The 27,996-nt window shown below is 39.3% G+C and overlaps 2 protein-coding genes and 1 long non-coding RNA gene across 3 annotated transcripts; 1 reads left to right on the top strand and 2 right to left on the bottom strand.

Annotated features, from left to right (window-relative positions):
- Positions 1-120: 120 nt before the first annotated feature.
- On the bottom strand, positions 121-13,999 carry LOC145434912 (uncharacterized). Its single transcript, XM_080312144.1, has 3 exons — positions 13,471-13,999; positions 10,576-10,883; positions 121-643 (listed from the first exon to the last, which is right to left on the bottom strand). Exons 1-3 carry the CDS (start codon positions 13,997-13,999, stop codon positions 521-523), a joined length of 960 nt encoding a protein of 319 aa, XP_080168270.1. The 3' UTR covers positions 121-520.
- Positions 5,600-9,846, top strand: LOC145434924 (uncharacterized). Its single transcript, XR_013913633.1, has 3 exons — positions 5,600-6,714; positions 7,160-7,320; positions 9,411-9,846. It is a non-coding gene; the product is annotated as an uncharacterized LOC145434924 (long non-coding RNA).
- On the bottom strand, positions 13,837-26,644 carry LOC145434911 (uncharacterized). The gene is made up of 3 exons (XM_080312142.1): positions 26,517-26,644; positions 26,144-26,287; positions 13,837-14,916 (listed from the first exon to the last, which is right to left on the bottom strand). Exons 1-3 carry the CDS (start codon positions 26,587-26,589, stop codon positions 14,015-14,017), a joined length of 1,119 nt encoding a protein of 372 aa, XP_080168268.1. The 5' UTR covers positions 26,590-26,644; the 3' UTR covers positions 13,837-14,014.
- Between the last annotated feature and the right edge of the window lie 1,352 nt (positions 26,645-27,996).

Below are 27,996 nucleotides of genomic sequence, written 5' to 3'. Positions count from 1 at the left end.
TTAACGCCACTGTTTTAGCGGTTATTAACTGTATTCAACCGGACAATCATCGTATTTTTGCCAATTCCATAGTTTACGAACAGCGAACGATGTTGCGACTTTCTACTTGAAAATCCTATGATCCGTGTATTATCTATATCTGCTTTTAAGGTATTCAAATGAAAAGCAGGAGAACGAGGTATCATTTTGGAATCCGTTGACTAGTCCGGACCGCGAGCGATTTGAAGGCTTGAATCCGACCCGCGGCGCAATTTGAGTTTGACTGCCCTGCTGTACGGCTTCGGAATGAATACAGATGGCATGTAGTATAATGCTTTCTCTCATGACTATGACGTCACGGATCACGAGCGATTTTCACGCCACAAGTCTCCGCACACCCACATAAAATTATAGTTCGTCGCCTATATTCTTATTCTTATTATTATTAAAGGTTTTCAGTGGCACGTATCACCTGATAAAGTCTTGTGTGCCACAGACGCAAATATAGTCGCCTATATATTCTCGTTAATACACAAATAAATCATAGATTCGACCTCACTTCCCAATCCGATTTTCCAGATAGCGATTCAATCCGACGATGTCCGAGAAGTGAACGTAGTGCTTTTGCTGAGAAATTGTTGGCACACAAATTCACTTCCTTCAGCTGGAACATTGGAAATATTTTGTGGAACGTTGAAGAGAACGGATCGTGAAAGACAGTATTGAAGCCAGAATCTATTTACGTTAAGGGCGAAGGATATTCAATACAACGTGCATTACAAAACCAATGTTGATAGTTCGTGACATCAGCAAATTCGTCAGCAAATTAAAATTTCCTTGGATACATATTTCACGAAGCAATATGATGCGAATTCATTGCCGTTATTTCCAATAATTTTAAAATCGACACGGATTTGGATTGCAAGAATATTAATTATTTCCAGATTAATATATTTATGCATGTTTACTGGGGTGATCCTTAAAAAACGAATTTTGGAAAGTTGTTGATATGACCCTTTCAAAATGTTCCCTTTGAGTAAAAAACACAATGTGTAAAATTTTATTGATATTCATTAATGTTTAGAGGTGGCTCAAGGGATCCGAAATTTTACCTATGTAAGCTATGGAGCGTACATAGTAAATTCATAGCTGCCATTGGGTCAACGCTGGAAAGCCTGGATTTCCTCGTCTGGTTAATAGCTGATAATTGGTCGAGGTACCATGATGACCAACATCATTTCATTTTGCCAAGTAAGCCCTGCTTGAGGGTGCTGGGGCACATTTTTTGGAGGTCAGCATCAACCCCGAATGCAAACTGCAGTTGCTCCTCGTTTTTTGTGAGATGGGCATGAACATCCTGAAGCATTGCGTTGGAGACAAACAATGTGAGTGTGAAGCTTTTTCAGTAATAAAACCAGACTGCCCTTCCACTTAACTGACGGACATTCAAGGCACCATCGGAAAGCAGTGTTGGGATCAAGTCATTACCTTCGAGTCACGAGTCATTTCGAGTCATTGCACATTTTGACTCGAGTCAAGTCATGTCACTCGATATTTGGAGGTGACTCGAGTCAAGTCAAGTCAAGTCACGAGTCAAGTCACAATTCAAGTCAAGTTGTCTTTTCGAAGCATGAGGCAAGATAACGTCATCGCATTTTGCTAGCTGTCTGAAATACATATTGAGTGGTCAGTTGCTCATTGATCCTGAACCGATGAATAAATATAGAGTTCAATATACACGCAAGAAGCCGCTGTATCGTTCACGTACACGTAGAACTTCTAAACTACGTAAGTAATTGCATAGCCTCAGTTTATAGTTACCAGTCAAATGGAGAATAGAGAAACGAATTGATAACATGCAATACGTTACCCATTTACAAGTTGATATGAAACAATTCGAGCCTGCGCCAATGTTGAGGACTACATAAACTATATTAGAATCCAATTTCAATAAAACAAGAGGTTAAGGTAAGAACAGAGATAGACATTTTGCTATTAAATGACTTTACTATACTGTTTTACGACAACGTAAGCTGTAAACTGCGATCACTTCGTTTGCGGTTAATTTATTTGTGAGAGAACAATGGAGGCTCAGTAGAACGAACGATCATTGAATGATTGGTCGCTCTCACGGGTTAGAATAGCGGCGTTTCGCGAACAATCCGACCATGTGCAAGACACAGGGATTTTTTCGACACCGATTACTTGATGACTTGAAATTGACTAGTGAATTTTGCTTCGAGTCACGAGTCAATCTACATTTTTGATACGCCAGGTCAAGTCAAGTCAAGTCATTTTAGCAAAGTGATTCGAGTCAAGTCAAGTCATAGTAAAAAGGTGACTCGAGTCTGACTCGATTCATCCCAACACTGTCGGAAAGTCGCAGGTTTTCTCAAAATAAGTGTTGTATTCTCTGTCGATTTAAGTAGTGTTACCATACGCCCTCCTTTAGGAGGATTTGTCCTCCTTTTTCGGGATTTTGAAAATGTCCTCCGAGTTCGCCTAAATGTCACCCTTTTTGGCAATTCATCCTCCTTTACAGCTTTTTAAGCTAAGTTGATGGATAGATTGGAGTGAAAATGGGCATAAATGACGCTAAACAGGAAATTCGCGGTTCGAACGTAAGTGACGACCTTTTTCTAGTCAACCAATAGAGAATGTGAAAGAAAAACTGTAGTTCCGGACTCGAGCCGGAAAGTTGACCTTTTTTTAGTCAACCAACCACAAGGTTGGGGGAAATTTACCATTTTTTGCGAATTTTACTCCGCAAATCCAAGTCTGGAAATTTTGAAAAAGTGTCCTCCTTTCCCGATCCCAAAATATGGTAACCCTAGATTTAAGTCTTCCATGAAATGTGTTTGTAGTTAATACATACTCTCATAGTCCGTCTCTTTTATAGCAACAACTATATTATGGTCGGTGCCCTTGTCCAGATCTTCATCAAACATCGCCACGCCAGTCAATTACGCTGTTTCCCTACAATCCTCCACTCTGTAGTTTTAGATATGTTGACATTATTCGCACTCACACTCACATTGTTCGTCTCCAACGACCACACAGAACGTGCAACGCAATGCCTCAGGATGTTTTTGCCCATCTCACAATAAAAAAACGAGGAGCAACTGCAGTTGGCATTTGGGGTTGTTGCTGACCTCCGCAAAATGTGCCTCGCCAACACATTTAAACAGAGCTTACTTAGCAAAATAAAGTGATTTTGGTCATCATGGAACATTTTGGCAGGGTCAGACCAACAACTTTCCAAAATTCATTTTTTAAGGACCACCCTAATGTTTACTAGTGTTACAATATTATTGTGAGTTGTGACAGTCATCAGCACCTACTAGCGGGTTTCACAATGAGGTATGAGCACAATCTCTGTCAATATGCCATCAAACTACTAAAGCTTTGCCCGGACTTACTCAGGGCTTATTTTGGAAGCTGATTACGCTCAACATCTTTGTGATCCCCATAATAAAAACAAACGACCCTCATGTTTAGAACCACTGCCTTTTACTAAAACATCCAAACGGCTTCAACCGATTCCAGGAATACACTGTTCTCTTATAATTGTGATTACAATTTGACTTCAGTAAATGGTGGTTATTGTTATTAACTTTCGATTGCATTTTTTGCGAAGAAGGTGGCCCCATATCAAAATTAAAACAAAATATACCACGTCGAGCACAGCGCGTACAAAAAACTTGAGTAATATAAATTTGCTATTATTGTTTATCTTGATTAGGAAAATATTTTGAACCTACTTCAATTCTAATGTATACCGCAATCCACAATCCCTGCAATAAACGTTCAATGGTTGGGGAACATTCGTCCTACTCTAAATACCTTGAGAATTTCGGACAATCATCCATGCACGAATTTTTCGACAAAAGCAGTGTTACTGTGATGTAACAATGCGTTCGGAAAATACCAACAGAGCACTGCGATGGCCTAAATCAGGAGTGTCAAACAGACGGCCTGCGGGACGCATCCGTTCCGCAAGACGATTTCATCCGTCCCGTAAAGCAATTCTGAGTAAATCGGAAAATGCTTGTAATATAAATCACATTTATAACAAAATGTTTAGATTTTTAGTAAGAACAATGCTACTTCCAATAAATAATCCGTCAAAAAAACAAATGTTGAGTTATATCCATAGGTCACATGATAACCAACTAGTGGCAAAAAGTGCGCACTGAGTTCACAGGTTTATGTAAAAATGAACCGAAACGTAGTTCTTCACAGAAGCGAAAGTGCAATGCGAAACCGTTGTACACAAGTCGCACGGAGAAAAACAGTGACCAGAATTTAATTCCTATATATGTTTTCGCACCGGTGTGTCAATTTTGGGTGAAAAGGTTCTCAGCCTCGACAGAAACAAGAAACGGGATTTAATATTGATGAAACAAATTCCAACGTCAGCATTTAAAGTTAAATCTATCTTATTTTTCACAACGTATAGTCAGGGCTAACACCAGATTAGGACTATAACAGTAAGAGAGCATAGAAGCATACCAACTTATACCGTCGTTAGAGCCACTGCTTTAGCGGTTTATATATCTATTCCACTGGTAAATCGTACTTTTGCCAAACTGATTGTTTGCGAATAAAGCTGTTACTAGATTAGAATCCATATGATTCGTCAAATAATGTAATATACTATCATGTAAACCGGCTTCATAATACAGCATTACAGAACAAAAATGGCATGGATTTTGAGGTAACCCAGCAAACACCCGATCTCCCACGGACTTACGGGTACGTCCACAATTGTGCCCAGTCGTCCCACGTCCTACTTTTAGTAACTGAGGACTTGCTCAGTAGGTCACAAATTGACGTCCAATTATGTAACTCCAAGAGACCCCCAGAGGAAGTAACTTTAAGAGTGCTCCTATGCCAGTCACCAATTACCATTCCAGTGGATGTCATAATCGTGTGATGCCTGGATGCCACCAACACAGGAGTTGATTTGGATGTCCTTACTGGGAAATCGTTTTTATGAACTCAAATGTGCATTATTCTGCAGTGAATGCTGAATAAGTTGTGTTGTATACAGTCATGATACAAGTGAAATCTAGTGGAGTGAAGCCGTGAATGTTGATATGGTGTGACTTTCTCATCGCGTGGAACTTCACTAGCCCGGCTGTCGATCATTGCGGTCGCACAGTGCTAAAGAGGCTCGATATAATGCGCGATACAGAGACACAGTGGCTTATTTTATTGTGACATTACTGGGTCGAAAATGCCCACATCAGGGGCAAATACTCGTAATGCATGTGAAATATTCCGATATCAGAACTTGATAATCGTCATGATGGGATTGTGATGACTATTCCAATCACGGAACAACGCAGTAAGCAATCCTCTCGGCTATTTCGATAATGGAGTCGAACACGCCTGTTGCTTCAGATTCATCCAACCATAAAACCAGAAGCCTGCCTTCTTCTATTTGGCGAGCATCGCGCATGCGCCGCGCGTGTAATTCAATTTGATCACCGTATGTAGCAATGGCGGAGGGACGAATTATCACAGTAATGGTTTAGTTCATAATTGGAAACGTTAACAGCGTGGACTGTGAGATGTCTCTATCATGAGTACCGGAAGGGCAGGGAGCTCAGTATTTGAGTGCTATATTTAATAAACAGCAATAGTCTCGATCATCATGAACTGCTGATGCGATATAATGAATTCGATTATATGATTATAGTGACACGGCTGTAATATCACCTACAGACGGAATTGATCGACCCGCTGCTAATCGGTAACTCATGCAAGCTGATAATTCTTGTAGTAGGCTACATTTGATACTATATGATAATGTATTGATCATAGAAGTCTGATTTATTGTGCTCTGTTCCATAATGTCTCACAAGCAATAACTTGCCATTTCATGTGCATCCTGTGAAAAGTTTTACAAGGATTTCCTAGGACTGCAGGACCCAATCAGCAAACCAGATGCCGCATAAAGTAATGTACCGGTATTTTATAACATATCGGTATATACTGAATTTTGAAATGTTATGTATAGGCTTATAGAAATGTGGAATGTTCCTTTATGGAATGTGTGATTGCTGAATTTGTGGATGCATGAAGATTGTTGCATCACATTAACATCCATTTTCGTATTCTTGTGTCCACAACAGTATATAACCATAACCATCTATAATAGCGTTAATAAAATAATTGAGGCTTTCAGTGAACATGTAAGAATTTTTGGCAATATTGGTTTATATTTAGGGTATTTTAGGAACAACATTATAATAGTTTGTTAGCCCATCTTTAACCTCGCTCTAATCAAAGGATACTCAAACACTAAACCAATTATAAACTCTATAAACTTAACATGTTCATGGCCTGGTGCAGACGGGTTGTTGGCAATGTTACCGCAATGTTGGCACGGCCTCCGTGCATACTTTTATTGCTTGATTATAACTTTCGATATTAGTATATATACACGGAAACATTGCCTACATTGCAGCAGTATCAAAAAAGTAGGCTATGGATGGGCCCTAAGGAAGGCTGATTGCTCATGGTCATCTTGCCGTCGATAAGAAAACACAACCTTATTATCAATGGATTCTTACTATATATGGATGGGACATATCTGTGTTTGTGTATACAAAGTTACTTCATTTCTACCAGGAGACTAGATATTGAACAGGCAATGTTATGTAGTTCTAAACGTCAGAGGAAGGCGCCGCAGTGGTGCATTGTTCATGGATCAAGATGTTAAATTATGTAAGTTGAAGTTACGAACTATATATGATGATTTATGATATTTCATTAATTAGCAATTTATTACCCTGAAAAAAGTGCCATCGATGATGCGGAAATATACAATTGACGGTGGTTCGCAATCGGGCTGCTAAAACTTGCTGGGTGGAACTATAATTTTATTATAAACTGCATTGTTATAGTGGCACAGAGCGTGTAATTTCAGTAGGCTGTCTTGAAAATAGTCACATACTTGGCTCGAATCATAAGAATTGATACTCGTTCGAGATTTGAGTAACCATACCAATGTGCTCAGCCCTACTGATTAGTCATTGTAGTGAGTAGAATGTGCGAATGGTCCAGCTTGAACTTCATTGTCTTTTTTTTTTTACTGGATATTCTAGATTCCTGGCTTGGCTTCTTGACAAATGGCTTCACTACAAACATTATATTATCTTTGATTATTTAGATCGGCAATGTCTTCAATTGATAGTGTTCAACAACGTCAAGAACACTGGACAAAGTATGTCTTGATGACTGGAACCAAAAACGTTCGGAAGAACTACTGCCACATGGAACAAGCGTTGCAGTAAAATCGGTGCTGCGTCATCCTCAGGAAAAAGTCAAAAGGTATAAAACATTGAATACACTTCATGGAAACCAGAGGCTGTGAAAGTAATCATCTTTTGAACTGAAGTAGATGTAATGTTATGGATTTATACACACCTAGAGGTAACAACTTTAAAGTTGCGTTAGATCTACTCGAAATGGAAGTAGATAATGCACTTCTGGAAAGTATACAAATAATAAGTTTGAAAAAGTAGATTTGGTCAAGGTGTTGCGTAGGCATTCTTAGCGTTTAATCATAGTTGGTGGTCAAAGTACATATTGTTTGCACCGGAGTTTAAATAGTTGCAACGCCTTGAATTTCTGCTGTACAATTAGCCATTTATTAGGCTTGTAAAATTCACTTCAAAATGAAGTAAAAAGTTCTAAAAGAAGATTTTGTGCTCTATTCTATCCCAGGGGTTCTTGAACAGGGCCCGTAGACCCTTTTGTGGTACGATATGCATCGTGGAATTAGACCTATATGCTGTGGTTCTCGTGCTATGCGCAATTTTATGTGAATTGACTATCTGATTTTAATATAGGTACCATCAGAAATTGTGTTGAAAATAAATTTTGGGCTGCTAGAAATCTTATGAGTAGCATGAAGTGTGCGATCGCTAAGGCTAAGAAACAATGCTATTACTATGGCTAAAGTTGTTGATATGTTCCAATAATAATCGAAGCCAACATCTAATTCTGAATTAATTTGACTTTGGTAATGACAGTAGCAACAGCCTACTTATCACGACTATATCAAAACCCGGATTAGGCTACACCGCTCAAATGCTCTGATACCAGATCAAATTTCAGTAGATTTTAAAATACAACTGTGACACGTCAAAGGTCCACCAACTGAAATAGTATAACCCAGAGTTTGATGATGTCATGATGCATCCTATTGCATCATTTCTATAACTCATTATTTTAACAAATTATGCCCAGCACAAAAATAATTTTATTGAAATATTCAAACTGTGATTTTTTTCGTGTCAAACGTGAATAATACAATAGTAAATTACATTCTCGAGATGTTTGTGGAATGCCTGTCTGCAAGCTCCCGTCAAATAAGGCCTACATGGAAATTATACATTGAATATCCCTATCTTGCTGCGTCGTCAAAAATCCGGAAATTGACCTACGACCACATTTGAATTTGAAGCCTCTGCTCTATATGATGTGACAACATTATGAACAAGGAAAAGTTGAAATATCTATCTCGTATGCGAATTCGAAGAAAATGAATACCGGCTCTACATCATATCGAAGAATGTTTTTTAGATTTAAGATAATTCCTATTTTATGGTACTTTGAGACAATACATTTGTCATTCACACGATCGTGCGTAGCTACGTCCTACATGTGCCGTGTTCTGCGATATGACGAATCTATGTTTTTAGGCCTCGCAGTGGTACATAGAATCGGAATTCTAATTCTTGTTCAATACAATTTATGTACCCTAAAAGATCATCTGTTTCGACTTATCGTTGCTCTATTCAGATTCGTGGCAAGCCCTAGTTGTAGTAGGTGATAAGTTCCAAATAAAGGTGGTCAAAGTATTCATCGTTAGTACCGTACTAAATAGTATAAATAGCTATTTACAAGACATCAAACTACTTCCAAGTGTCGACATGGTCAAAATATGGAGACTTGAGGAATGTCGTAGTTGTATGCTTTTAAACAGAGATAAGGAAAGCAATCATGTTCAGCACTCAATTAGAAATATTTGTAGCGTCAGTAGTCTAGTACAAGTAAGAGTAACGCAATGTATTTCTACTCGGGTTCAAGCACTCAAGCAGCGATATACATGGCTTATCAAAACTATTTTAGGTAAAGTAGAAGTTCTGGAAAGTACTGAAGTATGTACTTGAGGTGTTTCCACAATATAATTTGATTGACGGGTTTCATACTCTGTATCACAACGTCAGAAGCTCCCGTACTCGAGTAGACATTGTAGTATCGTCATAAATTATCACTCAGCACAAGTAAAAGTAGCGGATCACAATTAATGCATGAGGGAATAGAAATTGAAGCAGCTCTGACGCAAATTTCATGTGCTATGTCAGCAGAGTGGCTCTACAAATGATTTGCTGACATTGTTGTATATGTTTCAGGCAAAACAAAGACCAAGAAGAAAACTGTTGTTGCAACCAAGTTTATTGCGAATACGCACTCGCGCTCTTAACATGATGCGGTGCAAATGATGCATCGTTTTATAATATGCAATGTAAATTTTACTTATGATTGCTCCATGCTCTTCCCTGTTTTAGTTGTATTAGCAGTTGTACTTTTTCAAAGTCATGTGACACGTTTATTTTTAATTTCATGATGCACTTCAATTGAAATGTTTGTAAGGGTAATATAAGATTGACTTAGAACTTGCTGTTATATGCAAAATCCCACTGACACATTTAATCGTAGTGATTTCCTGATCGATTTTTCACGTAAGCCTGAACTTTGTTTACCAGTAATAGTTCATTAGTTAATGTTGTACTTGTATTTTGCAATTGTCGTTTTACAGTAACCCAATATAAACAGTTCGTTAGTTTATATGATGTTGAATTCCATGTAATTGCACCAGGTTAGGAGGGGAGTCCTGATACGGTAATCCTGAGGAATAGAACAGGTGGTAAATGACATATCCATAGGGAGTCACGTCGCGTCCACAGTAGGTCCGACGCATCCATAGGGAGTCACGCCACGTTCACAGCAGATCCAATGAGTCCATATGGAGTCGCTTCACGTCCATAGTAGACCAACTCAGGAAGTGTTTAGGACGCTTCTAGTAGTCGACAAATCCACTCCATGGAAGTAACACTGGGCGTCCTGCGTCTTTTCCGCAGGAAGTCAACTGGACATCGGGTGTTTGCTGGGAACATTTTGAAATAATTGGACTGGTCGGGCCCGTGAGTGATCTGAAGGTTTGAATCCGGCCAGCGACGCAAGTTGAGTTTGACATCCCTGATCTAAATCCTATCCTCATATCAAAATGATTTCATTCAGACGCCAGCAAGTAATAAAAAAATATGTCTACGGACGAAGATGGGAAAATTGAGATTCGATGCACGATGCGATTTTATTTGACGAATAGGCTACTGCTTTTCTTGTCAAGTCACTTGTTATATACCGCTGGAAGTCGCGCTACTTATAGTGGACGACCATGAACTCGCATGTTGAATATGCGGTCCGTGGACATAGCACTCACTAGGGCCAGACATGCGATTTGCTATTTGCCTACCGAGCGACATATCAATCGAAGTGCTTTGTGCTTGAACTCACTTGTGTTCGTTTTTCTAGACACCACGTAATGATCGCCAAAAGCTCATCGTTGATGTTGCAGTTGGACAAATCCAAGCACTCCAAACTTTTACTCCTTGCTACAAGCGATCCAACGATATGAGCCTCGTCGTGACTCAATGAGATGCCAGATGCATTGACTTCGGATATTTTTCTCATAAGATCGCCGTCTCCTGATTCATAGATTGCTATATACAGTTCCATGCGAAAGTGGTCGTTGTGCACATACTCCTTGAGTTGCGAACGAATCGATCCAGCGAGAATTCGTTTTTTCAGCCATCGATTTGAGACTGTTAGGCGAATAATGCACCTCATCATATGACATTTCAATTGAGCAAAGAGAAACCACAGCGTTCAGTTCACAGAGGCACAGCCAAGTAGACGAATTGAAGGCCTATTTGCCCACAAATGTTCGACTCGGACGTATGTTTTCACAGCGACACAATGAATCCATGACGTTGATGTCATTGTTGTAAACTGTAACACCTATGGCCGTGTCGTTAAAAATTCTTATTGCCCATCACAAATTTGTGGCTGACGTGCGTACGCAAACTGTGTACGCAGACTGGCAGATACGGAGAAGATCTGATTAGATTGATCTCTTACTGCACTGTGACAGCAGTGCGGCAGAGCATCAATTAGGGGTCACCAACACTCGAGGTCATATTTTGCGGCCCGCGACCTGATTTGAGATTTCGGAAGGGTGCTTGGTAAGGCATTTTGAAATGCTGATATTGAATTCGTAGTTTACATATATTGTTGTTGTTGTTGAAAATGCTGTTCCCCTGTGTCCCACAATACTACCCAGTCAACAAAATGGAAAGCGATCACGCGGCATATCATGCGCATTCGATGTCGAGATGATGTTTCAAAAGATACCATTTTCTCTGCCTGAATCATTGTTGCTTTCTGACAGATATATTAACCTTATCTTTCAGGACATGACACTTTGACAAAATGTTTTCAATATCGTGTTTATTATAATAAAATCCACCACGAGCATACATTAAAAATACTGGTCAAATACAAACAGACAGTCATACCCATCATACTGTCATGCGGTCAAGAATGATTTTTCCTCATTTGAAATCATCAAAATTTCATGATAATTTGCCTGTCAACCAGATTTTAGTTTGCTAGAATTTGCAGAATATATAATTACATTAAAACCACAGGTGGTCAGGACCGAAGTACTTCTACTTTTTGGAAGTACTCAATTTGTTTTTCTCTACTCCTGATACTTTTTCAAGTAGATCTGATTTTCTCTACTTCTATTTCGTAATATTTCGTGCTCTACTTACTTAATTTTCGCTATTTTCAGTTTGTCAAGTAAAAGTGGTTTAATCCCCCAATACGAAAGATAGCCTGAGGAATTTCGGGGCTGCTTTCACGGAGTACCAACATTCAATATTCAAAGTCAAGTGAACCCCAGAAATTTTGTTCCGCTTCGCGCACAGTAGTTGTGGAGTGACAAATATGTTTTCAATAAAGTATCAGTGAATATAATTTCAGTACCCGGATTGCTTGGTTCCGCTCATACCGCATTGTCACCCATAACAAATATTTTGTCGTAGTAAATATGACCCACCATAACGTTTGAAACTACCGTTTCGCCATCTAGCAATTAGACTACCTATCATATCGTAATCTAGCAGCCCATGACATCTCCTGTTAATCTGGAGAATCCGCTTTTTTTAACGTTACACCTGTTTTTGCAGATCACCTTTGAATACTATAATTTGCAACTCATGATGCGAAAGAATGCTTATTCTATCGAAAATTGATACCTCCTGAAATGCATCAATACGAATCAAACTCTCTACACCTTCCGCATAGCTCTATTTGCAGCTTTTTACAGTCTATGCGAACGTCGCAGTCCTTACTTACTTGAGTATATTCAAAGTCAGTAGTTTACGTCTACTTCAAGTAGTTTTAGGTGGCTTATGGAAGAAGTACTTCTACTCGTACTTGAGTAGATCTTTCCGTCGCTTTCTCGACTACTTTGACCACCTCTTGAAACTGATCCTAATCGAAAACTATTGAAATTATATAAATCAAAGTATGATCAAGGCAATGGAACCACCCCAAAATAACCCTAAAAGTCATGAAATCGGCATTATTCGAACAATTCAACCGCCATGACACCATGACAATGGCCAATTGCGTCGAGAGATCGTTCGGAACAATGAGCGATCGCGGTTTGTAATCTAAAACTGGACTCAAAGCCTAAAACTCAATTCAGAATTGAATCACTCCGTTAGTTAATATATGACCAAATGACCATACCACACTCGCTCCTAGAGACGGATAATTCCCAGCCCTGTACGTTGACTGGATGTTTTCTTGTGGATTCATATTTTATCATATAATTTTGCAAGTAACTCGCCAGCGTCTTTTGTCGTTATGTACCTAGCAACTGAATGTCGGCAATCCAAGATGTGATCTAACTGTGAGGCTCATCATTGATATCTCGTGGAAATGACAGTCATCAATGTCCGTTTGTTGAAAGAGTTATGTAGTATACTCCCAAAAAATAGGAAAATATGACATAGTCATGAAAAGTGTCCGTGAAAGTATCACTGTAATATAATTTTGTTTTGCGGGTTTTTCAATTGACCTGTGACGAATATGGCTTTAATGCATTCCATCCCCCTTAAAATTGATTCGATAATGTTTTCGGTAAACGTATTTCGGAGATAAATATGATCCTTCTGCGGTAAATCAAGCCAACGCATCAGGATAATTATAATACGGTAAAATATGTTTCATAACTATCCGTTTTACGACTTTTAGAGTCTTTAAGGTAGCGGGAATACGATAACTTTTCGAGAAAAGTAGCCTAAATCAAGTAAAACTATATTCTCCGATGAGACTTACCATCATGAAGACTATCCGAGGTGTCGTCGTAAATGATGCCGCACACGAATCTGCGGACGACAGACCATCGCTCTTTGTGAAGGTCCTCATAGTTGAATATCATGAACTTTGGAAGCGACTTTTCAGCCACGAAACCCGCTGCAAGGAACTCCTGCAAACTTTGATGACAGAAAAAGAAAATGAAATTGCCGTCCAACAGATTGCAACCGAGAAGATTATTTCCTGGAACCTTCATCATGAGATCTTGAACTTCTTCTTTTGAAAGTTCAAACTTCTTCAAATCATTTTCAGAGAATGTCACTCTCCCTTCTTCCATGCCCCGATATGCCATCGCTTTCAATTTATTGATAACTCCGGCGATAGCGTCAGCTTGAGTAATGTTTTTCACGCTGCTTAGAGTGGATATAATTTTTTTGTAGAGTCCTGTGACCGTCTTAGGAGGGGGTTCGTTCGGATTCTTGGCCATTATCACCGCCGTTAAGACCAGAAAAACGGGAATGGAAACTAAATTGATCAGCCTTGGTGACATCTGTTCTATCTTCGCTCATGCTTCATCCCCTTGCTGACGTATCAGAAACACAAAAAGCTTTTTTGCGTCATCTAGGGTCAGACCAGAAAGTGTGATGATGTCGGCAGGTCGCGCTTCCGCAGGTAAATCCGAGACTTGGAATTCCCGGGAAGAGATGACGATCTTTGTATTACCGAGTAGATTACGTGAGAGGATATTGTACATGATTGTTTCTGCTTCAGCTGGAGTATAGGGATTTATTTTCTTGTCGCCATCTCTGTTGATTTTCCACGTAGCCTGATCCAAGCCGTCAAAAAATAAAACTGCCTCTGATTGATGTTCGAGCAACCACTGATATGCATGATCCTCGTCGATATCCTTCTGAAATAGGCCACCGAAGAGAAATTTTGATGGTTTGATCAAACCTTCATCTCGCATGCCTTTTATTTCTATATAACATATTAATTTGTACTTCAACTGAGAGGAGCTGGCGACGGCTTCTGTATTTGTAAGTGAATGACCTAAAGATTTTCCGGCGATTCTGCGCATGAGAGTGGTTTTCCCAGATCCCGCAGACGCAACTATAGCGGTGATACAACTTTTCCCGTTGATGACTTGTTGCAGAACTTCATCTAGCTCGATGAAATTGTTGTCGTCAACTTTTTGTCGGAGGAATCCGAATTCTTTTCTAAATTGATTTTTTACAATCTCTTTCTTTTGCCAGAAGAATAATTTTCTTTTTACTGCGACTTTCATTCCTTGCACCTCTACATAATTGCCTTTGAAATATTCTGACTTGGTGACCCTTCTCATCTGGGGATGTACTTGGAAATCAGGTTTGCTGAGGTCGTCGTCGGCACCGATGTCTTCGAGAATTCTGTCCGCCGTCTTTTGGGACGCATTGTCGTTTATGCGTTTGAGCAGAGCCAAAGCTTTCTCTGGAAGAAAAAAATATTCTTTCTTCATGATATTTTATTAATATAAATGATCGTACAAAAGCTATTACCGCCTTTGGTAATATTTCATATAACCTAGGCTTACCATATTTTGGAAATCTAAAAAGAGGACACTTTTTCAGAAATTTCAGACTTGCAAAATCGGAGAAGAATTCTCAAAAACCGGTGAATTTTTCCCAATTAGTGATCGGTTGACCAAAAAAAAAAGTCATCTTTTCCGCTCAGAGCTCAAAATACCGCTTTACTCTCCACGTTACCAGGTGGATGACTAAAACAAAATAGGTCATCTTTTCGCTCAGAGCTATAATCACCGTTTTTCACTCCAAAATAGCCGCAGGAGCTTCACTTCTGTGCTAATTTGCGGCATATCACTCGCAATTTGCTCTGAATCTGACCTAAACTTTTAAAAAAGAGGACAAAATCTCAAATCTCAGGACAAAAGGGCGTCCTCCGAGGACACTTTCAATAAAGTCAAAAAAGAGGACAAATCCTCTTAAAAGAGGTCGTATGGTAAGCCTAATATAACCTATATATTCAAGATATATATATATATATATTTAGATTGTGAATAAAGCTATATTATCTGCGCAGAATCTGGTGCAGGGGTTCTTAACCTTTGTTCAGCCGTGGCCCATTTTCAGGTTTGAAAGCGTTGTGTGGCCTACCTCTTATTCTAGAGCAGTGGTTGAATTAAGATTTAAATTATACTATAGTAATATAACTAGAAATATTTCTCTGATGATAACGCGATCAGGAAACGACCAGCAAGCTATAATTGAACAGATTCGAAACCAACTTCCAGCAATCGTCAAGTAATGTCTCGCTGAGATCAACTCAGCGAATGCCTCTGAATCTGCTGCTCTGAAAACTACTCTGTCAGACATCATTAGATTCAATGCAGAAGGAACTTTAAAAGTCCAAGAAAGTCAAGAGTTCATTGCTGCAAAGTTTGATGACTTCGAAAAACAATTTGAGAAAAACACCGTAACGATTAAAAATATGAAGAGATTATTGATCACCAGAAAACAGAGATCTAATACCTTATGGGGAGAACTGAAGAAATGAACAAACAGGCAAGATCGGACCTGCTAAAATTCCATGGTATTCCTGTGCTCGACTGAGGACACAGACTCTCCGGTTAAGGAGGTCATATCAAAAATCACCTCATGTACGACAGTAGTTGTATCAGCTTTTCCCACAGAAAATTCAAATCGAACGACCCTAAAGCAAAGCCTCCACCAATCGTTGCTAAATTTACTTCGCGCAAAATTAGAAACGGAATTTATGAATCCCGCTCCAATCTCCAGTCATCTGAAAAGATTCCACATGCACATAAGGTTTACATTGTTGAAAACTTAACAGAAAAACACAGGAACTTACGTTTTACTGCAAGGGACCTGAAGAAAGATCTTGGATATGCTTATCTCTGGACCAACAACGGTAAAGTGCTTATGCGGCTGAATGAAAACACACCTACTCTACAAGTCAACAATACAGAGGACTTGAATACGATGTGTGACAAGAATTTGAATCACTAAAGCCTCTACATCCGGAGAAAAAATATTTGAAGCTTACTTTACATGCAATAGCTTCTCCCGTCATTTACCTGATCCAGGTACTAATGAAAATGATACCGAAAAAAACTTTTATAAATTCCTTACCATGCCGCGAAATATCTCCGGACAACTTGAAAGAACACTTACTATTGTGCATATGAATGTACGATCATTGCTAAAACAACCCGCTGATAGGGCCTATTTGTACGATGTTATCCTCCATGCAAAGACCACCGTGCATACTTGCTATAACTGAGACTAGACTTAAAGCGAACTAATTTGAAAATGTTGATCTACCCAACTTCACTTTTCAGCCCTCTCCCTCCAGTACAAATGCAGGAGGATTAGGTATATATGTGGAAGATGGATATACATACGTTCGCAGTACTTCATACCAACTCAACTTCCCATCTGTTGATGAAGTATGGACTGACGTTACATTAAACCTCAACGGCACTGTGGTCCTATGTCATTGGTGTACTTTATCGACACCCTTCCTGTTGCTTGACGAATTTTTTAGACCTGTTTGAAAAATCAATTGAAAATCTAACCCTTAAGTGACAAAAGTTCATCATATTGGGCGATATTAATTTGAATATTGTGAAGATAACGGTGCATACCAGACGGTATACGGATAACATCAACTTATTCGGAGCAGCCCAGCTAATAACACTGCCGACAGGGGTTACCACACACTCCCATACACTACTTGATCATATCATCACAAATGTTACCGATGTTGAACTTGGGCCAGCAACCCTTGCCTATGACATAAGCGACTATTACCCAATTCTCTGTGAAATAGACCTCCTGAGGAGGAAGACTCCTCCCCCAACCATACATTACGAAGGGATCGGAGTAAAATATCCAACGAAAACCTGTTTCTTGATGCATGCAACAAGTTTGGTAATTTTGTAGATGTCCCTAACACTGCTGACTCAACCTCAAGTTCAACAACTTTGTCCACGATGTCAAAACACTCATTGATATTCAATTCATGCTCCTCTTCAAAGAATTACAAGGCACAAACAAAAACTCCATCTAAAACCATGGCTTACACCAAGCATCCTACGTGCTATCAAAACCAGGAATTATCTTTATCGCAAGTTTATTAAAAGTAGAGCATCGTGTGAGGTGGAACAGCATAGACAATACGCAAAAAAGTTATCCTTGATAAAGAAAAGGGAAAAATGAATCCTACTATCGGAATCTATTCACTAACTGCCGTGGCAATCAGAAAGATTCATGGAAACTTATCCGAGGGTTAATTAGCAAAAAGAAATCTTCACCAACATCTTATCTGCGCTCTGATGATGATAACAGTACAGTTAAGGAACCAACAGAGGTTGTCAACTGCTTCAACGAATTCATCTCATCCATTGCACCAAGACTTGCCTCCACAATTCCGGCGTCCGGGGTCAATCCGAGGAAATACCTAACAAGGGTTAGCTCTTCCATGTTCTTCGAACCGACATCACCAGAATAAGTTGAAGCTCTAATCTACTCTCTTAAATCTGGAAAAGCAACAAGACATGATCAAATCCCCAATGACCACCTGAAAGACATTGCGGGTGCTTTTTCAGTAAGTGTGTCAATTTAGGTTGTGTTCCTGAGTGCTTGAAAATAGAAAAAATATCTCCAGTGCATAAAGCAGGCTCTAGATCAGGGGTGGGCAAACTACGGTCCGCAGGCCGCAGGCGGCCCGTCATGACATTATGTGCGGCCCGCGAAGGCATCGAGAAATGTAATAGAGATATTGATATAAACTGCGCACTACAAATCTAATTACTAGAGGAATTACTAGAGGAAATATTTCATCATGATATTGATCAAGTTATAATCTTGATATTGTATATTTTGATTTTATGGTTGGCGAAGTAGCCCGACCTCGGGACGGGACTCACGCATTTTGAAATGTTTCGGTTGCTAAACAACGAAGAAAATCGAAACGGAAAAGTAATTAGTTCTAATAAAAATTGTGATTTTTGGTTAGAACTTAGAACTACAACTTTCTATGGTGTACCTGGAAAAAACCTTTCGAGCGTGTGTTGGGTATATTCTTCCTATGCACAGTTAGGTGCAAATTATTCATAACTGCGGCATCAATTAATTCATAACGAGTTGTCCTAATCAATAGAAAAAGCGATAAGTGGAAGATGAATGCTTTGCAATCAATAAAGAATCAATTGATAGGTACTTCTGTTTCGGTGTCGGAGGTAACGCAATATCTATTTTGTCAAAATATGAAAATATTGTAAGAATTTGTTGCTATAATTCGAAGCATCACTGAAATTCGAACATCCTAATTCTAGGCCGAATGTATCAAATTATGAAGTGCCAAATAAATCAACCGAATTAATCAAATGATAGAAATCACTAAATTATGTTGAAGTCGTCCTCATAAAAGAATGTGAAAAAGGCAAGTTTAATAATGTAAGCCTTCTGCAAATTTTTAATTAAAGGTAACATGCTTGTCATGATGATGTCAGTATTGTGCAGTGTTGGGATCAAGTCACTACCTTCGAGTCACGAGTCATTTCGAGTCATTGCACATTTTGACTCGAGTCAAGTCAAGTCAATCTATTTTCAAAGGTGACTCGAGTCAAGTCAAGTCAAGTCACGAGTCAAGTCACATTTCAAGTCAAGTTGGCTTTTCGCAGTATGAGACATGATTACGTCATTGCAATTTGCTAGCTGTCTGAACTGCAGATTAAGTGGTCATTGACTCCGAACCGATGAACGAATATAGAGTTAAATATAAACGCAAGAAGGGCGCTGCATCGCTCACATATACGTAGAAATGTTGAACTGCGTAATTGCATAGCCTCAGTTTATAGTTACCAGCCAAAATAGAGAATAGAGAAACAAATTGATAAGTTGCAATACATTACCCATTTACAAAAAGACATGATAGAATTCGAGCCTGCGCCAATGGTAGAGCTTCAGAATTATATAAACAATATTCGAATTCAATTTCAAAAAAACATTAGGTTTGGTTAAGGTAAGAACAGAGAACAGAAATAAACATTTCGCTATACTTTACTACTAGAGTTACGACAACGTAAGCTGTAAGCTTCGATCACTACGTTCGCGGTCAATTTATTTGTGAGAGAACAATCGAGGTTCTGTGAAACACATGATCAATTGATCATTGAATGATTGGTCGCTCTCACGAGTTACACCAGCGTTTCGCGAACACTCCGAACATATGCAAGATACAGTGATTTTTATCGACATCGATTACTTGATGACTTGAAATTGACTCGTGAATTTTGCTCCGAGTCACGAGTCAATCCACATTTCTGATACGCCGAGTCAAGTCAAGTCAAGTCATTTTAGCGAAGTGACTCGAGTCAAGTCAAGTCATGCGAAAAATCTGACTCGAGTCATCCCAACACTGGTATTGTGCGTTCTGAAACTGAACCAAACGCAGAATCATCATATCTATATGAATCGATCGTTGCTCACATATTCAAATTGCCGTCCTGTATCAAGAATCGGCGCAACCTACTACCATCCCTAGTTTTGAAGAATTGATTGAATATGGCCGGCTTGTAAAATCTCGTCAATGTTTCTGACCCATTTGCGTTATCATCAAATCAATGTTTGAATTGTTTTAATCCATATCCATGTCTCCATGTTTTCTATAATATCAAATAAAAGTTCGCATCTTGTATTATAATTCCGATTATACTATAATGCGGCCCGCGAATGGATTCATATGTTAAATGCGGCCCACGAGCTAAAACGTTTGCCCACCTCTGTTCTAGATACTTTACTGACATTTATAGACCCATATCTGTACTGTCTAGCATTGCGGTACTGTTTGAAAAACTGATGCATTCTCGGTTAATGGTGTTTTTGTCGAAACACGCTGTAATCAATGTTCGTCAATATGGCTTCCAATGCCTTCATTCAACCATCCATGCCCACCTCAACATTCTCACTAGTTATCACAATGTGAAAGCTACACATACTTACGGAATAGGTATTTCCCTTGAGTTGCGGAAAGCATTAGATACGGTCAATCATTGTATATTAATTGATAAACCTGAGTGCTATGGTATTTGAGGAATTGTGCTGGATCTTTTCAAGGATTACCTCCCTGATCGTAAACAGTACAGTTTACACTGCGAACAGTTGGTGGAGCTCCACTCAAGAGACATGACGCATGTCTAACGCACTGATCACCAATCCTTGGCGTTGACTTTCAAACTGTTTACACGGTCTCTTGTTTAAATCATATAAAAAAGCACCATAATCACGCCAAAGGTTTTTTCACAATTCTTCAACTGAAATCAAATTTACTTGAACATACCATTGCTTGACAAAAACCAATTAACAGCATTTGTTTATATGGCTCAGTGGTTCTGGATGATTGATTCCGTCAACCCTATTGCAGAAAATATAGCTGCTGAAGGAAGGGAAGTGTAAGCACTAGCAGGAGTTAAATAGGTTTGCGTTTCGTTGTAACTGTATATAGGAATTCTGGATTTTATAGCCTTGGTATATGGTATTAGTTTACCTTAGTAAGGTATGCATCTATCTTGAATGATTTCAAAGAGCATATAATTACTGGTCGGCTACTGTATCGTAAAGGCATCATTATAATAATTATCATACATTTTATCTGTGTATATATCTTCTTATATAACTTTCTATATAATTATCTGACTCCAGAGAGTTACTTGTATATGTTTGTATGCATATTCTTATTTCATTGGCCCGGCTGCAAGTGTGTGAATCGCTGTTAACTCGAAGTGCCAAGCTGACGCGAAGTCCAAGTCAACACCGGAAATACCTTCTAACAAAATGGCGTTATTACATTGTTGAACGTCATCAGAATATATTCCTTTATGATCATGAACTGCCGGAAGATTCATGGTAGTTAAAGATTGTGCCATAGCACAAGCACCGCTTTATAGTGGTGATTGAAAAGTTATCATACAACTACTGTGGTAGAATAAAAATCAGTCATGCAACAAGTACCCAAAGGGGGATGTGACTTATATTATTCTACAGAATACTTCCACGACAACAACTTTGATGATTCTGGAGATTGTATGCCCTATTGTGACATTCGTCAGCTCTGGGTTTAAAAACTACATGTCAAGGCAGGGAGCAAATGCAGTTCTGTGACTGATATTGAAACAATACCTTCAATTTTTCGAACTTCAGACACTGCCCTGCGAGAATACCTTACTGATGATAACTATGTCAGGAGCAGGGCTTTGGAGCCGGAGCCCGGAGCCCCGGAGCAGTGTATTTTACCGGAGCTGGAGCCGGAGCTTTACATAAAATTCAGCCGGAGCTGGAGCCAGTTATTTGAGGGGTAGCTCCGGCTCCGACATATTTCATAAGATGCTATTATATGCGCAACAACAGTATCCGCTGAGTTCACATAATTCAACAGCAGGCCTTCGCGAAATTAAGAATATTTTCCTCTTTGGCGCTACCTTTTCCGACTAACCATGTTCCTGGGGATTTAACAGCAGAGCAGTCGTATGTTCAATGTTCAATTTTCATACATTAGTGCCAAACCTCGGTATGCGAAATATGCCTGTGAATATTGTGGGTATTCGGCATACCCGCAATTTCATCATCAGCACAACCTTGTTGGCCAATTGTATACGGTTCGAAAATAATGATCACTATGTATTACGCGAAATGGGAGAGTGGATAAAAACGCGATTTCGTTGCACATGTCGATATGACGAGAACGAGCAAAGAAATTCCATCTCATCGTTGCTATGAATCGTATGAGCAGATACTCGTTCTCTCGTGATAGTTCTTTAATCGGACTGCGAAATTGGACAGTGTTACTGAGTATGCAATTATGCATGCTAATTGGAATTCATTACAGCGCATCATCGTCATTCAGAAGAGTAGCCCAAAACCCCATGGCATTTTATGTTGGAGACAAATTACTGATTTGATACGCGATTTCCAAATTGTAATCATCTGTTTCGTAAACTTGTAAATGTGCAATGTGCATACTGCATTATAGTTTAATTCGTTATGGGCATGGCGCAATATGCATGACACAGTGTTTAATTCGATTATTCGATTCGTTTCAACGGGGAAATATTATATTCCGATAAAATTGATCGACACCGGATGGACTGGTAACGAGTGCACCAATATCGAACGTCAAACCATTGGCCATTTGGTACAAATCGAATTTCTAGTGATCACGTCGTTATATCCGCCCATATTGCTCTTACTACAGTTACAGTTGAATAATAATCGCACATTTAAAGATTGAATTGAGCTGTATGGCTTAATGTTAACGAGTACGGTGCCAGTGTTAAAACGCCGCATCAGAATTTTAATGCTGTACACAGCAATGGCATGGAGTAAAGCGCGTTCTAGTGCAACTATGATGTTATCGACAATTGACAAGTATTCATTATGTCGTCACAATGCGGCACGGCGGCACTTATGTCTTCGTTACTGCATCCGATGTTACTGACGGCTGATGGACTCTAGATTACTATAGATCAGTGCTTTTCAACCTTTTTGAGCTTCATTCGCACTTTATTTGAAAAATACATTTCATTCGCACAAGCCAACCGAAAATTGTTATACAAAAAGAAGATGAAGATACTTCAGTATATTCTGTTCAGATGTGCAACTATTTGGCTACTATAGCTTTTACGCCATGAAGTGTCTCATTGAAACGGCAACTCTTTTCCCTCGTTTCGATTTCAACTATTTCACTAAAACGTTTCTCGGCCAAACAAGTTGTTGGGCTTTGTACAATACCGCCTACCATAGTGCTTTGATGGCCAGGTCTTAAGAACTGTTCTGCACTCCTATCCAAAATACAGCGTATTTTCCGCAAGTGAAAAACGCTTGCTGGCAGAAATCGTTTTTCAGAGATGACACTATGGTCCCGAAGGCTCCAGTTTGTCGAAAGGGTGAAGAAGTAACATCTTGTATTGAGGCTTGCGCATTATGTCTTGCAAAATAAGGTCAAATACCACCAAGGAGAGTAGGCAGATTAGAGCTCGCTATACCTTATGATACGTTGCTCCAACTTTTTTTTCGATTTCCCATTTTCTGTCTCACGACTAGGCCTATATGAGAAGAGCAAATAAAGTCACGATACTGTTTGGTCGGCTCTTCAGCTCAATCTAGTTTGAAAATTCATAACAGTTTATTAACTTTAAGGCAAGCTTTTTAGACTATCACCAAAATCTGAGTTTTTGTGGCATCTCGCGACCCGACCCGCACTCATGATAAGGAATTCATTTTTAGGATTGCAGTATAGAATAATACGATTTGACGGCCATGTGTGACATGCAGAACGTGCACACCACAATTACCCAACACAGCTCTATACAATATGTCTGACGCACGCGATTTCAAATTAAGGGGAAGTAAATTCCTCAGCGTGTCGCCTTTGTACTACTGTCTTCTCAGATTGTAATAACAGCACAATTCGGTGCACGGAGCATATCCATATCGCACGGTTACCCATCCAGTGACGGTCCTTTTTGGCCAAGGTTTTGTCGCCGCTGATGTTTTTGGCGCCCCATTTTATCAGCGGCCCCTCATTTCATCACCGGTATGTTGGCCAAAACTTTACATCTTCATGTGCCCCGACGCAAAACGTGTTGACCCCGAAATGTATGAGTCTCATAGGCCTCAAATCGCTCGTTGCACACCCCTGCACTAATTCATCCCAACGGTCTTCGTCCATGTTTTCCAGAAAAAAACATTCGGACAAATCTTATCATGAATTCAAACCAAAGGTCGGCTGATTCTCATGATCAAGTCATATTTTCTGCGTGTTTCCCTTATTGCCTACAGTACCCAACACAGTGACCTTGGGGCTTGACGGGCTGATATACTGTATGTCAGCAACTACACTAGCTCCCAAAGCAGGCTTTTTATTACGTAATAATTATAGTGCGAAAATAATCATTCACCACGGCTTGTGAGAGCTACGAATAACGGTGCGTCAAGTTAAAATATGTTTTACAATTGCGTCTCAACTACAACAGTTACACACACTGCTCTTGAATTTCCTACTAGGTTTATTTGAATCATTCCACGTCAGAAAAATAAAATTAACAATTATTCACGATTTTCATTCGCACTCATCCAGATTTTTCATTCGCACCATTCGCACCACCTTCGTCATTCGCACTGCAATTTTTTTCATTCGCACCAGTGCGAACCGTCACACAGGTTGAAAAGCACTGCTATAGATAACTAACCTACGAGTAAATTAGTAATCTATATAGACCAGGGGTCGCCAACCTTTTCGGCTAAAGGGCTACATGAAATTGACGAACGAGTGAATTGCCACTAGCCGCGCCAGGCGCGTAACTTTTTCAAAGTTAATATCATTATCACTTGGGTATATTGCCGGTCGACTGTATACCGCCCGCTGGGCTCAGTTTGCCAGGACATGACTATTCGGCATCTGGACATAACGATATCAAACATTTCCGACAATCATTTTGTGCCTACATTTCATCGTCGACGAGCTTTCCGCGAGCGCAAACGCGAATATACTTTCTCTTGTAATTGCTAATATAGTTATACTCACTCGGCTTAATCAGGCGTTTTTTCATTTTCAAGTGGGGTTAGGCTACAGAGAAAGAAATCGTGTGACAATTGAACACGCGAAGCGTGAATAAAAATTTTACTACTTTTTTAGTTTATTGTAATGTACGAAAATTTACTGAAAATGTGACTGCTGGACCCTGGATCTGCCAATGCGTCGGAACTGATATTTTAGTCATCAAAATCCCAAGTGTCGCGGCTATACTAATTATATTTTTGGTTGGCCTTGCAAGTTCACAATCTGAGCAATTCAATTTCGATAATATTAAAGAATTTCGATAATATAATGGGAAATTAGCTCGCGGGTTACTCAAAACCTTCTCGCGGGCCACATATGGCGCGCAGGCTGCGGGTTGCCACCCCTGATATCGACAGACACCTTCGATAGTTTTCAGAGCCGGAGCTGGAGCAGTTGTAATAATGCGGCTCCGGAGCTGGAGCAGGAGCTAATGTATGATAGAAGAAAGCTCCGGAGCCGGAGCTGGAGCAATGTAAATTTAGGGTTGCTCCAAAGCCCTGGTCAGGAGAGCTCGTGTCTAATCATACCAACTTATCAGTTCACATATTATATATCGTTAGACTGGCAAGTATGGTATACTCGATCTGTTTTAGCAAATAAATGTGATAACATGGCTGGCTTTATAGTATTGTCTTCTCTTGAATGGTAGTGGCGTTAGTTGATTGATATTTTCTTGGAGTCTTGACAAACATTTTTTAGGCTGCTACCAGTCTTATCACACGGTATCGGCTCTCTGTATTTGGTTATTGAATTGTTGACTTCTTTCTATGGGCCTGTAATCAAATCTCACATCTGGGTACAACTATCCGGAAATATCCGTATCAAAAGTAACAACTATCCGACTATATCCAAAAAAATCTGCGATAATATCCGAATCCCATCCGACTGCCACAACATTAACTGATATCCGGTCCGAATGCTATCCGAGTCCGTCCGATGCTCATCACTGATGCTCATCTCTGCTTTGTGCTGGAGCTGCATTCTGGGACATTTGACGACTAAGACCATTGAATCAATAAAACAGGCTGCACTACAAAGTTCCGGATTAAGCACTCACGTTGGTCTGTTGGAATTGCTTCAATTCCAGAATTCATATTGTAGTTGATGGTGGTATTGCGAATTTGATCTCTTGCCACAACGTTGACCGAGCTGTTTATGATCCGTTGATTGATGTTTTCGCCTTCTGCCAACCTTGCAGATCCTGGGGTGCGCGAGAATATTGTAAAACGTCCGATGTTACGATACATGCTCATTTGTAAGCATTTGTAAATCAAGTTTCGACTTACGATTATGGAAACTTTCCACAATGTCTTACTAATATTAGATTATGCAGCGCACCAACATCATTACATTAAATTACTTAAACATTATTTTATATGGATAATATTGAGGAAACAAATAGGAACTCAAATATCCCAGTAATTACTTACTGCTTTTCTCGGATAATAATGATGAAGGCACATCAGCGTCACCAGAATATCGGTCTTCACCCCCTTCCGCCATGATAACGATCAAGTAATGTTAAATTAATGTTAAGTTAATGTTATCAGACAGTACTAAGAATGCAAGGACAGTAAATAGCCTACAATATTTGAGAAATTTTGTTTGAATAACGCATCGTGACTAAAGGATTCAATTCGATTACTCTGATTCAGGAGCTGTGAACATCCACAAATTTTGAACACACAAAAACCATGTGAACAAATGGGATTTGATGTAATAAAATACACCAATTATGCTCGAAGCGATCAGATTTATTTCTGGCAGTTTCGGGCCGTGATGCATTATATAACAGAAATTTCTCAAAACATAAATTCACTGTTTATCATCACCCAGGAAAGCTGTGGTATGGAGCGTGCCCAATACTCCATTATATGGAGTCCGACGAGATAAACCAACGGAACCCAGATTATACTCACTTATTGAACTTCACATCACAATAAATGCAAAACTTACACTATTCAAAGTCTGAATCATCAGGGAAAACTATTAAGACAAAATCCGTGTGATGACCAGAAACATGTCACAACGATTTTCATTTTCCGAGCAATAGGAGGGTTGAATTCATCACATGGATCAAAAATAATCTATCATATTTGACAACGATATCATCGAGGTTATAACCAACAATAAATTCGGTTTGCCATGTATGTGTTGGCTGTACTTATACTGGTGATGACGTATCACCTTGTGTTTCCTTGAAAATACGCTCACGAACAATGTTCGCTCAAAGCAGCGCACGTGCGCAAATGCGCAGCGCTGACACGGTCTCTGCGCACAGAAAATCTCTAAGTTGCGCACAAAAAAATCCGAAGTAATGTCCAAGGGTCTGCGCAGTGAGTTGATGAGTATGCGCAGACTTGTCAAAAATTAGAGGGAACATTGCTCACAAATATAGAAATAGGCCTACGATATGTTGCATTCTGTCTCTGTTGGTTCTAGATAGCTTTAAAAATAGTTAATATCTCCCTCATGAGTCTCCATATGCATGGACAATACCCACGTCAGCATTATAAGGTTTATAGCTGTCTCGTATGTATTTACTCAAACATACGAGGTGCCCTGGTAGCGCAACATTGTTCCTAAAAGAAGTCTTGCTGAACTGAATAAATGACGAGACGGCGGGAGCAAATGGTAACATGTCGCTTCAATCAGTACCCAAGAACTAGCTCTTGGCTGCAAAAAAGTTGGTGACCCCATGTATATACTATAATCTACTATATATTCCAGAGTTGGATCAATTACATTATTTCAGTTCAATTACAATTACAATTACAATTACTTTCATGCATGTTTCAATTACATTACAATTACAATTACTCCATGCTAAAAATATCAAATTACAATTACAATTACAATTACTCCTTGCATGCTTCAATTACATTACAATTACAATTACAATTGCTGCTG

This window comes from Botryllus schlosseri, chromosome 3 (genome assembly GCF_051294905.1).
Source record: "Botryllus schlosseri isolate E-star chromosome 3, Bs_hap1, whole genome shotgun sequence".
NCBI classification, from domain to species: Eukaryota; Metazoa; Chordata; class Ascidiacea; order Stolidobranchia; family Styelidae; genus Botryllus; species Botryllus schlosseri.
Note: the sequence above shows the minus strand (reverse complement) of the source record. Positions and strands in the feature narration are given on the sequence as shown.

Bases quoted from the DNA above. Each gene is read 5' to 3' on its own strand.
- LOC145434912 (XM_080312144.1), bottom strand. From the start codon at position 13,999: ATGTCACCAAGGCTGATCAATTTAGTTTCCATTCCCGTTTTTCTGGTC. The intron at 10,884-13,470 runs GTAAGTCTCATC...TTCGCCTAACAG, and splicing joins CTCGGATAGTCTTCATGATG to TCTCAAATCGATGGCTGAAA. The intron at 644-10,575 runs GTGAGTTCAAGC...CCAATGTTCCAG, and splicing joins GTCTAGAAAAACGAACACAA to CTGAAGGAAGTGAATTTGTG.
- LOC145434911 (XM_080312142.1), bottom strand. From the start codon at position 26,589: ATGGCGGAAGGGGGTGAAGACCGATATTCTGGTGACGCTGATGTGCCT. The intron at 26,288-26,516 runs GTAAGTAATTAC...CGCGCACCCCAG, and splicing joins ATTATTATCCGAGAAAAGCA to GATCTGCAAGGTTGGCAGAA. The intron at 14,917-26,143 runs GTGAGTGCTTAA...TTTTTCTTCCAG, and splicing joins AGCAATTCCAACAGACCAAC to AGAAAGCTTTGGCTCTGCTC.